Source organism: Boleophthalmus pectinirostris, unplaced genomic scaffold (genome assembly GCF_026225935.1).
Source record: "Boleophthalmus pectinirostris isolate CB_2022bp ecotype Guang Dong unplaced genomic scaffold, ASM2622593v1 HiC_scaffold_1, whole genome shotgun sequence".
In the NCBI taxonomy this organism is placed as follows: Eukaryota; Metazoa; Chordata; class Actinopteri; order Gobiiformes; family Gobiidae; genus Boleophthalmus; species Boleophthalmus pectinirostris.
In genome coordinates this window covers 953885-970991 of record NW_026570970.1, presented here as the reverse complement: position 1 = coordinate 970991, position 17107 = coordinate 953885, and the positions used below count along the sequence as shown (strand labels likewise).

Sequence of the window (17107 nt, the reverse complement as noted above, 5' to 3'; positions counted from 1 at the left end):
CGGAACAGACGTGAAAGGCGGCGTAAAGTGGAGGTTACGTTCGGTTATGGAGGTCAGGTAAAGAGGTTAGACGGGTTAGGAGACCAGAGCTGCTGCTGCTGCTGCTGCTGTTGTACTCAACAATTACTTTTCTATTTGGCCTTTGGAGGTTTTTCTAAGAATAGTTTGGCTGAATTAAACCACTCTGTGCCCCATTTTTACTGAAAAACACAACTGGTCCATTTTAAAAAAAGGTCCCACGCTGCCCGAAATAGACTTTGTCAGATTTAACCCACGTTTGAACGACGTTTAGTCCACACACACACAAAAAAAACACACACACACACACACACACAAAAAACACACACACACCTGGAGTCGTGTTTCTTTTGATTCACGTCTGAGAAACCCACATCCCTAAAACTTTCCTACAATATTCCCTAAAATAAAACAAAAGATTCCTAAATCATCAGTAAAACATCCCCTAAAATAATGAAATAAAACATTCCAAAAACAACAAGGTCTTTGGCGTCAGAACTTTCATATTTTACACTTTTCACACGAAGAGAATCAATCAACTTTGAGTCAAATATTTCAAAGGAAAGATTTTAAAACGTCAAGAAAAAAATTATAAATCAAAATACCAAAAAATAATAATAAAAATCTAATAAAATGTTTTAATAAAGTAAATAAGATTCCAATCAAATTATTTGTGTAATCGTGTAAAATATCTGTCGTTGCCTCTTATTTTTTTTTTCTGTTTTTGTTTGTCAGTTTTGTTTTGTTTTTGTTTTTTGTTTGTTTTGTTTTTTTTTTGTTTTTTTTTTTCGGTTCTGATTTTTTCTTGTTTGTGCTTCAAGTTTTGACAAAGCTGCAGGAGAATCAGAACCAAAAGAAACGGCAACAAACAAAACTTGAGAAAGATGTGGAACAAAAACAAAAATGTTTTAAAAGCAAAGACAGAAACTAAAACTAAAACTAAATTAAAAGTGCACTGTGTAACTTACTGTTCTTTTGAATTTCAATTAAGAACGAAAAACAATAAAATGTGAAAACAGTTTGTTATTTAATTTTTCTATTTTAGTGTCAAACAAAAAAAAAAGATTTCGACCTTGATTTCCAATATTTAATTTAAAGTTAAAGAGATCTCGGCACATTTAAAATTTTGATATTTTGATTTGAACAAAGGAGAGTTTCTTGCTGCTTCCCGTTTTTTTTGTCATGGATCAACAACGACTTTCTCAGACGTGAAAATAAACGCGTCGCTGTAGAAGAAGAAACATGTTTGTCCACGAAACTGCAACGATTTTTCAGGTTCGTTCTTCAGCAGCAAAACTTCCGGGACAAATAAACCAGAAAATAAAATATGAAACTTTAAATCGGCACCGAGATTTTTGTTTTTTGAAATAAACTTTAAATTAAATACTGGAAATAGAGGTTGAAATCTGCTTTTTTGTTTGACACTAAAACAGAAAAATTAAATAAACTGTTTTCACATTTTATCGTTTTTCATTCTTAATTGAAATTCAAAAAGAACAAATCGCACAGTAATTTTTTTTCCCCAGCAGACCGTCGGCCGTCTGCTCGTTTCCACGCCGACGTTACTGCCTTTACTTTGAATGTTCCACTGTACGGCATTAGACTTCGCCTGGTAGCGCCACCTGCAGGTCTCCGTGGATATAAAAGTATAAAAGCGTAATAATAAAGACATACTGTGGAACTTTCTAGGCCTTTCACGCGTCGTGCTTTTCGTCCAGTGGCACAGATCCTGAGAGACATAAATCAAAGGCGACGTTTGGTAATAAAACGTAATTTGATCTTAAGTAGAGCAATCGAAGTCGATGCCGTAACACAAACCGGTCGGAGCAGCTCGTTTGTGTGATCACATTCTCAGAAGTCTCACGGCGTCGGGTGTTTAGAGTTCCAAGAGCGTCGGAAGCGCGGTTTCCTGGAGTACGGCTCAGTTCATTCTGTAATTTTGTGGGCGCAGGGTGAAGTGTCCTGGTAAAAATTTAAGGTTTTCTCAAGGCTGATAAAGAAAACGATCCAATGGACATTTCTCTGATTCATTTGTAATCATATAAATAAAAAAGACTGACTTTTGCACAGAACCAAGTGATTCGGATCCATAAAACAGGCTAAAGTCCCCTATCTGCGTTTTTTTTAGGTCACATCTTGGCTCCTTTTAGACTGCAGGGCTTAAACCTCAATTTGGACTTTTTTGTGAAATCCATTTTTTTTGGATTTCACAAAAAAGTCGGCGTATGGTGATTAGAGTTCCAAGAGGTTCAGGAGCGCGGTTTCCTGCAGTACGGCTCAGTTCATTCCGTGATTTGGCCTTTGTGTCGTTGTGGGCGAAGCGTGAAGTGTCCTGGTACAGACAGAAGAGGTTTTTTTCAAGGCTGATAACAAAAACAATCCAGAGAAACCAATGGGCATTTCTCTGATTCATTTGTAGTCATATAAATAAATAAAAAAGAGACGGACTTTTGAACGGAACCAAGTGATTCGAATCCATAAAAGAGCCTAAAGTCCCATCTCTGTGTTTTTTTTAGGTCACATTTAGGCTCCTTTTAGACTGCAGGGCTTAAACCTCAATTTGGACTTTTTAAAATTTGCATTTTTTGGATTTCACAAAAAAGTCAGCGTTGTGTGATTAGAGTTCCAAGAGCTTCAGGAGCGCGGTTTCCTGGAGTACGGCTCAGTTCATTCCGTAATTTTGTGGGCGCAGGGTGAAGTGTCCTGGTAAAGATCGAAGAGGTTTTTTTCAAGCCCGATAACGAAAACGATCCAAAGAAACCAGTGGACATTTCTCTGATTCATTTGTAATCATATAAATTAAAATATAAATAAAAAAGAGACGGACTTTTGAACGGAACCAAGTGATTCGGATCCATAAAAGAGCCTAAAGTCCCATCTCGGTGTTTTTTTTAGGTCACATTTAGGCTCCTTTTAGACTGCAGGGTGTAATCCTCAATTTGAACTTTTTTGTGAATTCCAACTTTTTGGATTTCACAAAAAAGGCGGCATCGGGTGTTTAGAGTTCCAAGAGGTTCAGGAGCGCGGTTTCCTGGAGTACGGCTCAGTTCATTCCATAATTTTGTGGGCGCAGGGTGAATAAATAAAAAAAGACACGGACTTTTGAACGGAACCAAGCATTTTGGATCCAATAAAAGAGCCAAAAGTCCCATCTTGGCATTTTTTAAAGGTTTTTTTAGGTCATTTAGGTTCCGTTTAGACTGCAGGGCTTAATGTTCAATTTGGACATTTTTGTGAAATACGTTTGTTTTTTTTGTGAGGTCGTTCACATTTCCAGTTAAACGCGACTTGTACGTGATCTCCAGTGTGAACTTCAAAAGCTCCTAAACTCTGGGCTCGTCTTCCAAAATCCGGTCCAGTTGTTGGTCAAATGTCCAGGTGACACGTCCACGGCCGCTTCGTTTGTTTGAGTCTTTATCCTCCTTGTATTGGTCTCACAGGCTCTTTGTTTTTCGTTGACGTTGGAGCGAGGACCGACTGTAGCCGCGCTCAGACATTTCTTGGTTCCGATAAGACCTGAACACAGCGATCCTCACAAATATGAACTCACTAACGTCACTTTCCCTCCACTGACGAGACTCTGAGCCGGACGTGTAGGTGGATGAATGTGACCTGACCGTTCAGACAAAAGATCAGATCTGTTTGGGTTTTAGGAGCACAGATCCAAGTGTCCTGAGTCACATTTGAAAAAAATAAATAAATCGGATCTGTGTGGTTCAGACTCATTAAAACATCAGATACAGGAGCATAGGGACTAGGCCTGTAACGATAATCAATAAATCGATTAATCGTACGATAACTTTTAACAAGCTCTATAACTTTTCCAGCCACGTTAAATTCTATTTGCAGCTTGTTTGTTTTCCTCTCGCTCTTTCTCGCTCGCTCTCAAAGAAACTGAATGTTAGACGCTTCTGTCGCTCTCTCTTCTCGTTTACCAAGTGTAATGACGCTTGAACCAACGTGCGCCGTGTTTATCAACAGAGCGGATGCGCGCGTAATCTGAGCGGTGCGCTAACAACACAAGCTAGTGCCGCTGTCAGAGTAACAAAACTGTTCATCTCCGTTCATCGCCAAAACAAGTCAAAAGGCCGAATCAGCACTAGTGAGCGGGACACGTCTCAACGGCCACGTGCGTCAAATACAGCGAGCGAAACGTGAACGACAAGAAGAAATGTCTCAAACCCGAACAGTCGATATAAACCCAAACCCAAGTGACAGAACTAGCCCCGCTCCCAGGAGAACCCAAACCCGAAAACTGACCCGAGACGACACCAGACAAGACAGAGGCTCCCTCATAGTGGAATAACTTCCTGTGTCGCGTTAATACGAACATTTAAATGACCAAAATGACGAGTCTCACAGCAGCAGCCACAGAGAGAGTGACCACTACACACCAGTGTAAGACAATCACTAAAATCACTTTTAAGGACAATTTTGTTACAGAGACTTAATGATCCATTTTATTTAACTCTTTGGTTGTGTTTGGTTCAAACAGTGGTTTATTCAGGTACATTTTTGTGAACATCTCCTCACTGTGAGTCAGACACATTAGATTAATCCTGTGTTAAGTCTGTTTTATTTAGGCCTGTTGTTTTTGTTTGTCTTGCAGTTCCTGTGTTAAATGTTCTTTAGTAAGGTTTATTGTTCATTGAGAGGATGTATTAGAATTTTTATTCCATGGTCATTATATTAGTTGAAATTGGTCTCAAGATGTCAATAGTATCGTTTATCGCAATAAATTCATGGTCAATTAATCGTCCAGCAAATTTTGTTATTGTTACAGGCCTAATAGGGACCAAAAAAAAAAAAAAAAAAAAATCAGATTTGGGTCACTTCAGGCTGCAGACTGAACGGAGACTTAATAAAAAATCTACAAATAACTAAAAACTGATGAGTGGAAAGTCTCTCTGCTGATTGGTCCGTTGGTAAAGCGTCGTTCTCTGCAGTTGTGTAACTTAAATGATTCTTGAGCTGAACGTTGGTGCCTCGTCCAGGAGCTCATGATCTGCTCTGAGCCTGAATCTGGTCCTGACTCTGTGTTTTGTCTTGAACTGTGCCTCTGAGTGTCAAGAAAACCACAAGTGTTGTTATAATAATAATAGAACATAATAATAATAATTATCATCATCCTCCTCCTCCAGGCGAAACCGCGAGCTCTGACACGATCACATGAATGTCACGAGTGTTTACACGACATGTGTGCGGTTTATGACCAACACTGTGCTCTACACTTTAAATGCTTCACTGCTCTTCAGGAAAATCAGAGTTTCCATGTAAAGAATAATAATGTTGAATTGTTGTTTCGTGTTAAACTGGTGAAATGTTTTTTATTTAATGCGTGTGAGCGTCTGGGGGTGGGGAAGGTTCTGATTGGACAGAGACGCCAACGAATTTAAACAAACACTTGAGCTGCTCCCGGCTTTTCTGTCATCTCGGTTTGTCGTTCCTCCACGGACACAAACACCATCCAAACTTTTCCCGCATTGGTTCTGATCATAATTATACGGAAGCCGAGAGGGTCACAACAAACGCAAACGCTGCAACAAATACAAACGCCACAACACAACAAAAAGCCACAACACACCAAAAAAAGACACAACGGAAATGACCGCGGGACTTTATTTTAATGCAAACGCCGCAACAAATACAAACGCCACAACACATTAAAATGCGACAACACATTAAAAAGCCACAACAGAAGTGACTGCGGGACTCTATTTTCCGACGGACCGTGATATCAAGTGTCAAGTGATGAAGAAGAACTACAACGTGAAAAGTAAAGGAACGGAGAAGTTGGAAACGTAAGTAAAAGTAATTTATTGTTCTATCATTATTCTTTTCACGTTGTAGTTCTTCTTCTTCACTTGCCTCTTGATCGGTCCGACGGAAAATAGAGTCCTGCAGTCACTTCCGTTGTGGCTTTTTAATGTGTTTTGGCTTTTTTAATGTGTTGTGGCTTTTTGTTGTGTTGTCGCATTTGTATTTGTTGCGGCGTTTGTGTTTGTTGAGGCGTTTGTATTTGTTGCGTTTGTTGTGATCCTCTCGGCTTGTGAAGCAGCGGCTGGAGAATCGTCTCATCACACTTTCCGTCTGTGAGCTGAGGAGGAGGAGAAGGGAAGAGCGTCGGAGAAGGAGGAAGAAGACAAAAGCTCGGCCCACTCCCGCATCCCGCTCACAAATCCAAAGAGACGTGGATCAAAGTCCCGAGACACGACTGGTGGAGCCGGATCGAAGGACGACACAACGAACATGCGCCGAAACACCAGCATTATTTTTAACAAGAAGAAACGACAAACATCCAGGAACGAAATTCATTCAGCTTTAAAATCAGAATGAACCAAACACTTCAGAATTAAGTTTAATTCCCAATAATCATTGTCGTTAGGGATTAAGTGTTTACGTGGACTTTTTAAAGCAGAATTCATTTTGATTCAGGATTAAAGCTCTCACGTAAACTTGAGTTGATGCAGTTCCAGACTGTTCCAAAACTGTCCAGGAAAGATCCAGCAGAGCTCCACACTGACCGCCCGCCTCTTGGCTGCAGACGAACATTTTCCAATTCCTTTCTCACTGGAAAACATTTTGAAATCTGTGTTGGAGCTCAGGTATGTGAACACAGAGTCCGGTATCACCAGATCTCAGACGCTCAGCCGGGCCTGGTCAGGTTCATACAGGTTTCCTCAAGTTAAATTCAAATCGCCTATTTCACAGACGTACGGCTAAGAAAAACTAAATTCTTGAATTTGTGTTCATTCGTTTCTCAAACTAACGGGTCTGGGGAGTCGAGACTCTTCCTCATAACTCCAGCATGAAATGTGTCGCTCAGAAACGCAAAACGACGTTAAAAAAAACAACACGATGACGTTGATCAAACTTTGTTCTGCTGAGATTAGATTTTCCGCTCTTCTGTTTCTTGTTTCTGGAGCTCGTGATCTTCAGTGACGTGTTCAGAGGTTTCTGACCCGGGGCGTTACGTTCGCAGTTATCGGTTTCGCTCTGAGGTTCGAGGTCGAGCTCTTGGGGCCTAAGACGAGACTGAAAACCAGGAGGACAGGACCTTCTCTGTGACAGCCACAGCGACAACCTGCTCACAGTTTGAGGCAGCACCTTTTTTTTGCCTTGTTTACACTGCATGGACCACACCTCTAAACCAGGACTAAACCAGGACTAAAATTAGGACTAAATAAACTCTAAACCAGGATTTAACCAGGATTTACGCACCAGTCTGTGAAAATATTGTCCTGAAAAAAGCGCCACCACAACTTCATCTAAACCTTTCAAATCCACGGCAGCAGAGTCTGAGCGCGGTCGCCTTAACGCCTTAAGCACCTGGTATTAGTCTGATCTCTGAGTCGAGGTCGGGCTCTGGGCTCTGAGCTCTAACCCCCCGTCCCCCTGTCGCCGCCTTCGCCCCCCCCCCCCCTCGCCCGCTCGGGCATATGTGAGTGTGACAGCAGCGCCGGGTAAACAGTCTGGTGGTGTTGGCGTCGGCGTCATGGGGGCACAGATGGAGACGGGAAGCCTGTTGGAGATGTGGCACGACGGAGCGACGGGGGCGAGGCCAAAGAGCTACAAACAAACAAACAAACAAACAAACAAATGCACAAAAACACACACGGCAAAAAGAGCAGAGCCAGTGACGGCACGCTGGGGGAGCTCTACACACATCTCGAAGGGTGGAATGCCCAGCAGTTACAGGACTAAAACCAGGTCTAAACCAGGTCTAAACTAGGACTAAAACCAGGTCTAAACCAGGACTAAAACCAGGATTTACACACCAGTCCGCGAAAATATTGTCTTGAAAAAAGTGTCATTGCATCTTAATAATTCCCTCGTGTGTCAGAATGACGAAATGTAAAAAAAAAAAAAAAAAAAAGTGCTGCTGCTCGGACCAAACCAGGCCTAAACCAGGACTAAAACCAGGACTAAAAGATGACTAAAGTGAAACAAACAGGTGTAATGGTTCATGTGTTCGTGCTGAACCTTTTCGCGCGGGGGCGTCGGGGAGTTTGCGCCATTTGTGTGTGTTTACATTCCTCCACTACATGATAAATGGTAAATAGAGCTTTTCCACCTTCAAGACTCAAAGTGCTTTACAACAAAGAACCACTCACACACATACACACATACACACACACTGGGGGTGAGGTGGGTTAAGTGTCTTGCCCAAGGACACAACGACAGTGTTCATCTGTGGGAGCTGGAATCACACCACCAACCTGTGGATCTGACGCTCAACCTATGAAGTTTATGTCGAGAGCGGGATTCAAACCACCAACCTTCAGATCAGAGGGCGAACGCTCGACCGACTGAGCCTCCGTCTGAACATGTGCAGCTCCACAGAGACTCCACTCTTTAAAATTCACCAGGAACCAGTGTTTCCCAAAGTGTTTTACAGTCAGAGCGACGCCGTGACAACAACAACTAACAACAACTGACCCCGACCTGACCCCGACCTGACCACGTCCTGACCACGTCAAACCACGAGCATCCAAAAAAACTCCGATGGTCACGCCGCCGTCCTCACTTTTCACCTTTCACCAGCAGCACGGACACTCCACCCCCCTCCAGACCCGCGACCTCTGACCCCACAGCAAAGGAGCAGGTTCATCCTCTGCTCTCAGACTCTGTGGACACAAGTTTGTTTTTTGTCCAAAAATCTGAAGCTTGAGTAAAAGTTGATGCTGGAACTGTTCGTGCTGCTCTTACTTTCTGAAAAGTTCTATTTACCGTTTACAAGGAATTTATTTTTTATAATATTTCAAACATTTGTTGATTATTTGAGAATATTTATTTCACTTATTAGTTTTACCAGTTGCACTTTGACTTTATTTTATTTTCACGTTCGTATAATGTTAAGATTAATTGTCAATTTAATAAAAACACAAACAGTTTTGCATTTTGCTCCGCAAAATAAACTGAACGGTGACGTCAAAACCTACGTACGAACCAAAGCGTGATTTTTTTGTACCGTTACACCTCGAGTGTGCAGGATGTGAAATAACAGATTGCAGTAAAAAAAAAAAAAAAAAAAGATGTATAAAACTTCATTAGGGGGAAAAATTAGGAGTTTAAAAAGCAAAATGAAGAATAAAATCCAGGCGATAAGTCTGAGCGTTCATGGTCCTGTTCAGGAGTTTGATTTTCAACAAAACTGTGAGAGAAACGAACCAAAAAGTGAAAAAAAGGACGCAGCAAATCGACTAAAAAGTTAATTTGGTGAAGTTTTTTTTAACAGATTTTGAAGTAAAATTGCTGAAATAAATGTTGACTTATCGCTGTGTTGTTAAAGTTTGACAGACAGAAAGTTTTAATGCCGTAGTGTGAAACATTCCGCACAGACTCGGAGACGAGCGGCAGAAGCCCGAGAGCAAAGCCTCTTCAGGGACCAGAGGAAACAGGACATTTCCCCCCAGCAGAAGTAGGACGCTCTGCTGAAACACGAGACCTACATTTACACTCAGCTTTATGTAACCAGCCCCTTTATGATCCAGACTGAACCAGGACTAAACCGGGACTAAACCGGGACTGAAACAGGTCTGAAACAAGACTGAACCAAGGACTGAACCAAGGACTGAACCAAGGACTGAACCAAGGACTGAACCAAGGACTGAAACGGGACTGAAACGGGACTGAAACAGGACAAAACCAGAACTGTTTTTAGTCCTGGTTCAGTGTTTTAGTCCTGCTTCAGGACTAAAGTGGGATTAAACCAGGACTAAAGCGGGACTAAACCAGAACTGAACCAGGACTAAACAAGGACTGAACCAGGACTGAAACAGGACTAAACCAGGACTGAAACAGGACTAAACCAGGACTGAAACAGGATTAAACCAGGACTGAAACAGGACTAAACCAGGACTGAAACAGGACTAAAGCTAGACTAGACCAGGACTAGACCAGGACTAAAACAAGACCAAAGCCAGACTAAACCAGGACAAATAAACCGGGACTAAACAGGGTCTAAACAGGGTCTAAACCGGGACTAAACCAGGACTAAACCAGGACTGAACTGGGAAAAGAATAGTTCAAAATTAGAACCAAAACCAGGACTGAAACAAACAGCTCAAACCAACACAAACCCCACTACAGGACCTGGAATAGAACAAACCAGAACTAAACCTGGACTAAATCAGGACTGAATCAGGACTAAACGAGGAGTGTTACAGGTGTTAATGAGGTCAGGTGGAGGTTTGGTCGGTGTTTTGTGGCGGTGATAAGCGTCGTCATAAAGGACACAGTGATGATCACACGTGTCTCTGAGGTAACACATGACCACAGGATCATGTAACCACTGACCTCAGGAACAGCGCCCTCTGCTGGACGCTCCCACACTCACAAAACTAGGTCACGCTGAGATCACACACAGAGGACCGGGAACTACACACACACACACACACACACACACACACACACAGAGACACACACCAGGAACGACACAGACCTACTACTACAGTTCACTCAGACACACATGACGATATTAAAAATAAAACTCTTTCTTTAGACGATTTCAGGTGATTTTCCACTTTAAAAAGGTCAAACTTTCTCTTCTATTACCCAAGTGAACTAATATCTGTGTCTAAACCAGGTCTAAATAAAGTCTAAAACAGGTCTAATCAGGGACTAAATCAGGGACTAAACCGGGTCTAAACTAAGACTAAACCAAGCCTAAACCAGGACTAAACAAGGACTAAATCAGGGACTAAACCAGGTCTAAGCAAGGTCTGAACAAGGTCTAAACCAGGACTACATTGGGTTTAAATCAGGGACTAAACCAAGTGTAAACCAGGGACTAAACCAGGTCTAAACAGGGTCTAAATTGGGTTTAAATCAGGGACTAAACCAAGTTTAACCCAGGAACTAAACCAGGACTAAATGAGGTCTAAACCAGGTCTAAGCCAGGACTAAACCTGGACTAAACCAGAATTTCTATCATTAACAATATTATTATTAATAATAATTTATTGTGTGACACTATTCGTATTTGAGTGGTTTGTTTCTGTTTTACAGTTGTTTTCTCGGTGTTATAGTTCGCACGTATCCGGTGACGTAAAAGTGTGTGGAATTCATTTGTGTGTGTGTGTGTGTGTGTGTGTGTCAGGCGGCTCGGTGGGGACACTCGGTGTGTGTGTGACATAAACTCGTACATGACCTGAGCACATGTGACCAGAGTCGACGGAAACACTACGGCCGAGAATATTCAACTTCTACACTCTGGAGGCTGGTTACAGAATTTTACATTTTTAAAACCAAAAAACTAGTCAGTCTGGCGCCCCCTAGTGCCTCCGCTCAGTTTCATTTCTGTCCAGCTCTAGATCCGGAATCAGAAAACACTCAACGATTCACAAAAAGCCCAGAAGTGTGAGTTCGGGCTGAAGCCAATCAGAGAAGAGACAGACATTCTGCGTTGTCGGCGATTCCCCAGATCGACGGATTTAAAGTTGAAACAAAGAGAATATTTGGTGAATTTGATCTCGGGGAAAGACATTATTGTTCTTCTTCCTACAGGATTTGGAGCTTTACAAACGTCACGAACAAACAGCAGCGACTGGTTCAATAAAAAAAGTCCCGCCTACTGTCAAACGAACGAATCCTAATGCTGCAGGTCACACGGTTTACACCAAGTGAAACCAGCTCAGGAATCAGACTAACCCAAAAACACCGTCACCGTCTAAACAAAAGACACTCGCCATCAAATATTTTGTCATTTTTATCCTCGGGAACTTGACTTTCAACAGGAAATGTTTGCTCCTGGTCTCTGATTTTATAAAATACATTTCCCCAGAAAATGCGACTTGTGTTTTTTTCCTTTTTTGCCCGGAGAGACTTGTACTCCGGAGCCACTTATAGTCTGAAAAATACGGTACATGTCGGACGCCCCGGGACGATCTCACTAGAGTCTAAACGGGCGGGTAGGACGTGGTACGGAAGCCGAGAGGGGTCACAACAAACGCTGCAAAAAATACAAATGCCACAACACAACAAAAAGCCACAACGGAAATGATTGTGGGACTCTGTTTTCTGACGGACCGATCAAGCGGCAAGTGAAGAAGAAGAACTACAACGTGAAAAGTAAAGGAACGGAGAAGTTGGAAACGTAAGTAAAAGTAATTTATTGTTTTATCATTATTCGTTTCACGTTGTAGTTCTTCTTCTTCACTTGCCTCTTGATCGGTCCGTCGGAAAACAGAGTCCCGCGGTCACTTCTGTTGCGGCTTTTTAATGTGTTGTATTTGCATTTGTTTTGTGGCGTTTGTATTTGTTGCGGCGCTTAAATTAAAATAGAGTCCCACGGTCATTTCCGTTGTGTCTTTTTTTGGTTTGTTGTGTCTTTTTTTGTTGTGTTGTGGCTTTTTGTTGTGTTGTCGCATTTGTATTTGTTGCGGCGTTTGCGTTTGTCGTGACCCCTCTCTGCTTCTGTAACGTTTTTGCTGAACCCGGCGCTGGTCTTACCGAGCTCCACGGCGGCGTTGAACTTGTCCAGGGCGTCCTTCAGGTTGTTGTTCTTCCAGTGCAGCTCGGCCTCCACCCAGAGCCGGCGCGCCCGGCTCTCCGACGGGAACAGTTTGTCGAGGAGGCCGCAGAGGAGCACGTTGACGCGGCGCTGGGGGCAGGGGCCGGGCGGCGCTTTGGCTTTACACTGGGCGCAGTCCTGGGCGGCGCGCTCGTCCTGGCACCGCTTACAGAACGTGTGTCCGCACTCCAGCGTGGTCGGGTCCTGCAGGAGGCGCCGGCACAAACGGCACGAGAACAGGTCCAGGGCCTCGTCCTCCTCCGGGCACTCTGAGGACACAGAGGGCAGTGAGGAACACGTACAGATAATACTCCCTACAAGTGTGAGAGAGACAGATAATACTCCCTACAAATGTACAACTCACACTTATGGAAAAGATAATACTCCCTATGACTGTGCAACAGACATATAATACTCCCTACAACTGTAAAATAAACAGATAATACTCCCAACAACGATACAATAGATAATACTCCCTACAATTGTACAACAAACAGATAATACTCCCTACAACTGTAAAATAAACAGATAATACTCCCAACGATACAATAGATAATACTCCCTACAATTGTACAACAAACAGATAATACTCCCTACAACTGTACAACAACTCATGATATGATTTTGATCTAGAACTTCTCATAATGTTTGAACATTTATTCAAACAAAACTCTTCCGTCGTGATTTGAGAGATAAATAAGAGCTGCAGAACTCGAGATGAAATGACATTGAAATCTTTAACCCTTTTTTTGTCCAAATTAAACGTAAACAAACCTGGGTCCTTACATTTTATAGTTTTAAACCGTGTTTTCAGGTTCTTTTTTCTGACCCGACACTTTGCCCTGGTGGCGTCTCCTGCTCATTTCTATGGACACTGTAAAATTTAAAGCCATACGCTGGAATATTGGAGGTAAAGCAATAACGTTTCCATGGAGATAAGTAACCGATGAGGCCTCCCTCTGCCAGAAAAGTTACACAGTGCACCATTAAACAATCATTTTTAAAGATAATACTGTAATTTTAAACACAGAACTATGTGGACTTATACTACTGCTGATAAACGACAGAAAATGTCAAATTTGATCCAGTTTGTGGAGGGTTACAATTTCAGGGTAAAATATGAGTTGTTTTTAACACAAAAAGTGTTATTTTAACTATTTGAAAGTGAAATGGGGGTTTGAGTTTGGGTTATTTGCCAGAGTTGATTCAACCTCCCCTGGTGTTAATTCAACTTCCTTTAGTGTTAATTCATAATAATAATTTGTTGATAATTTCATCTTATATTAACTCAAATAAAGTGTCAAAATAAAACTCCTTTGTGTGTTGTTGAGTTAAATCAGGATAACTCTACAAAGTGTTACCTTTGGTCCAGTGTTACTGAGAAAATGTTCAAAATGATTCTGTCAGAGTTAATTTTAACACTCCAGTTTGTAGTTTTAGAACACTTTTGACAACCCTAATCCTAGCAGTAGTAGTAGTAGTAGCTGTAGTAGTTTCAGATCATACAAAACTCATTTAAAAACTATTCGGTAAAGTTCCAGCTTTGTCCTCTTTAATCGGGTTACGTTTTTTACTCCTTTTAAATTTGTTTCCTTTTGTACCAAGCTACAGCTCAGAACTTTAAGACTTCAACTTAGACAAATGTTTAACGATTCACAAGTGAAATTATCTGGACTCACGTAAAAGGTAGAAACTAAAATTCTAAAGAGGTAGTAAAAATAGAAAAGGAGGCGTAAGCGTGAGCATCATCAGCACCATCGTTTAAATCACTCCTGAAAACTCATTTCTATCGACTGACCTTCTTCTCACAGTTTTTAATTTCTATTTTTATTTATTTGTATTTTATTTATATAACTTTTTTTAAGCTCACTTCTATGGATTGGTCTTCTTTTCAGTTTTTAATTTCTATTTTAATTTTTTGTATTTTATTTAGATCACTTTTTAAACTTCATTTCTATCGACTGACCTTCTTGTCACTGTTTATAATTTCTGTATTTATTTTATTATCATGTTTAATCTCATTTTTATGATTCTGTTTTCTAATCTCCGACTGTCTGCTTCGTTATCTCTCTTTGCATTCTTCCTGTACGCGATTTTAAAGCCTTCGGTATTATTTTTATAAAACGCTTTTAAAAATAAAGTTATTTTTTACTTCCTCTGTTGGTCAAAGATTGTTTTGAACATTTTCTCTGGCTTGTGTCTTTTTATAGACGCCTGTTTTTCTGCTTTCTAGCTTGACCAAAACACCCAAATCTATCAGGAAATGACTTTAAAGTAGTGAAATTATCTGTCCGTGCAGCAAGATGAGTTTATTTTAAGAGAATTTGTCAAGTAAAATTATCTCTAGACTAGAATGAAGCATCTCAGAACAAGTAAGTAGATAATACATTTGAAAACAAGACGAATAACCTGATGAAAGTTGAAAAATCTAGTTCAGCTCAGAGAAATTTGCAGCGCATTAAGAGCAGGAAGAAGCAGAAGCAGCCCTCACCTCCGTCCTCCCCCGTGCCCCCGTGGCCGTGACTCGCGGCCCACGGGATGCCCAGCTCCTTCTCCCGCAGACTCTTGGCGATGGTCTCCACCAGCAGGGGCAGTTCGTGCGGCTGCAGTTTGCTGATCCCCGCCGCGGTGCAGTACGACTCCAGCGCCTCCGAGATCCGACCCGCCCTGGCCAGAGAGTCGGCCTTCCGCAGACACAAGCCCCGGTCCGGCTGCGGCAGGTCCTGGAGCTGGGAGCTGTAGATCTCCACGGCCAGATCGTAGTCCCCCGCCCGGTTCGCCTCCTCCGCCACCTCCAGCATCTCCGGGCAGATCCCCGCCGCCCCCGGGTTGGACAGCGGGTGGATGAACACCTCGGCCGGGCCCTGGTGGTTCATGAGCCCGGTCTCCATGTCTCTGTCGAGCGGGTTTTTATTTCAGCTTGTGTCGTGGCTCTGCGCGTCGCTCGGCCCCAGCCTCCATCGCCGGTGAAGAAGGCTCGGACCCGGGTCAGTCACACGACCACCGCGGTCAGCACCGACTGGAGCCCGACTGGAGCCCGACTGTCTCTGCTGTGGCCCGGGGACTCTTCACGGGCCACTCTCCCCGGTTCGATTCTGTTCTTTTAGTTGGCCCAGATGAACCGAGCACTGCTTCGGTTCCTCCGCGGGTTTAGAAAATGACAAAAATGTTAAAAATAATAATAATAATAATAAAAGAAAACTTCTGCTGAATCTAAATGTGTTTTTCGAGTGAGCAGAGTTTAGATCCTCCGGGCTGAGCCTCTGTTTAAGGAGATTACATTTTCTTTTACTCTGCCTCATTAACTTCTACAAAACTAAATAAACTAAAAATAAAAAGGTGCTACTTTAGATCCACCGTCATAAAGCGACGGGTGTCCGCTCCGAGGCCGGGCTGCGGTGTTGTTTACCCGGCGAGCCGCGGCACATCCGCCCGCTGTGTTTATATAAGCGCCGGAGCTCCGAGCTAACGAGGCTAACGGAGCTAACGGAGCTAACGGAGCTAACGAGGCTAACGGCGCTAACGTCCTCCAAAACTCTGCCCTGACGCCTCCACAAGTCTCTCCAAATGTCCCAGAGCCAAACACACGACTATCCCAGTCCGGGCGTCATGTCCTCGCGTTGAGAAGCGTCGGGATCCCGGCGGTAGAGGCTGTGGGTCCGCGGGGGGCCATGGTGCCTGCGCCGCGGAGCTCCGGAGCTAAAGGTTGTCTCTGCTCTGGATCTTCTACATTCAGAGGCTCGGCGGGTCACGTGACGCTCGGGCCGCGCGCTGATTGGCTGGTATGTGGCTCACTTATATAAGCTCAGATTGTATAACCTTCAGTGACGAGCGGAGGAGCGCGCACGAGAGCAGCGGGCCCGTGCGCACAAGAGCCGAAGAGCCAAAGAGCCAAAGAGCCGCTCCAGGACGCGGGCGCATTCCTCCACACACACACAGTGTTGGGGAGTAACAGATTACATGTACTAGAGTTAAGTAATCAGAGTACGAATTATGAGTAACTGTATTCAGTTACAGTTACTGTTTAAGTGAGTGGTAATTGGATTACAGTTACTTTGTTGAAATAAATGGATTACACAGAGGGATTTTCCTATTTTCACATTTGGGGCAATACCCTTTTTTTTTTTTCCTTTTTCCGGTAATTCCACTCATTACCGGACACTAAACCAGGTCTAAACCAGTTCTAAACCAGGTCTAAACCAGGTCTAAACCAGGACTAAACCAGGTCTAAACCAGGACTAAACCAGGTCTAAACTAGGTCTAAACCAGGACTAAACCAGGTCTAAACCAGGACTAAACCAGGTCTAAACCAGGTCTAAACCAGTTCTAAACCAGGTCTAAACCAGGTCTAAACCAGGACTAAACCAAAACTAAACCAGGACTAAACCAGGATTTAACAGGACTAACTCCTGCTGTGTGGACGTGTTTCTTCGTTTTCTATCAATATTTTTTAATTTGGTTCAGTAAAGTTTGGACTTTTTATTTTCTTTTATCAGACAAAACTTCTTATGTGAAGATTTCCTCGTCTTTGTTTCTCTACAGCAAATCAAGTAATCCAAAGTAATCAGATTACAT

At 42.7% G+C, this 17107-nt stretch overlaps 1 protein-coding gene across 1 annotated transcript in view; it reads right to left on the bottom strand.

Moving 5' to 3' along the window:
• Window positions 1-16253, bottom strand: part of lonrf2 (LON peptidase N-terminal domain and ring finger 2) — a 31530-nt gene extending 15277 nt beyond the window's left edge. Inside the window, exons 1-2 of the mRNA XM_055148855.1 lie at window positions 15024-16253; window positions 12472-12801 (exon numbers count right to left, since the gene is read on the bottom strand). Coding sequence (XP_055004830.1) covers window positions 12472-12801; window positions 15024-15423 — 730 coding nt within the window. The 5' untranslated portion in view covers window positions 15424-16253. The remainder of the gene's footprint in view (window positions 1-12471; window positions 12802-15023) is intronic.
• Window positions 16254-17107: the final 854 nt, after the last annotated feature.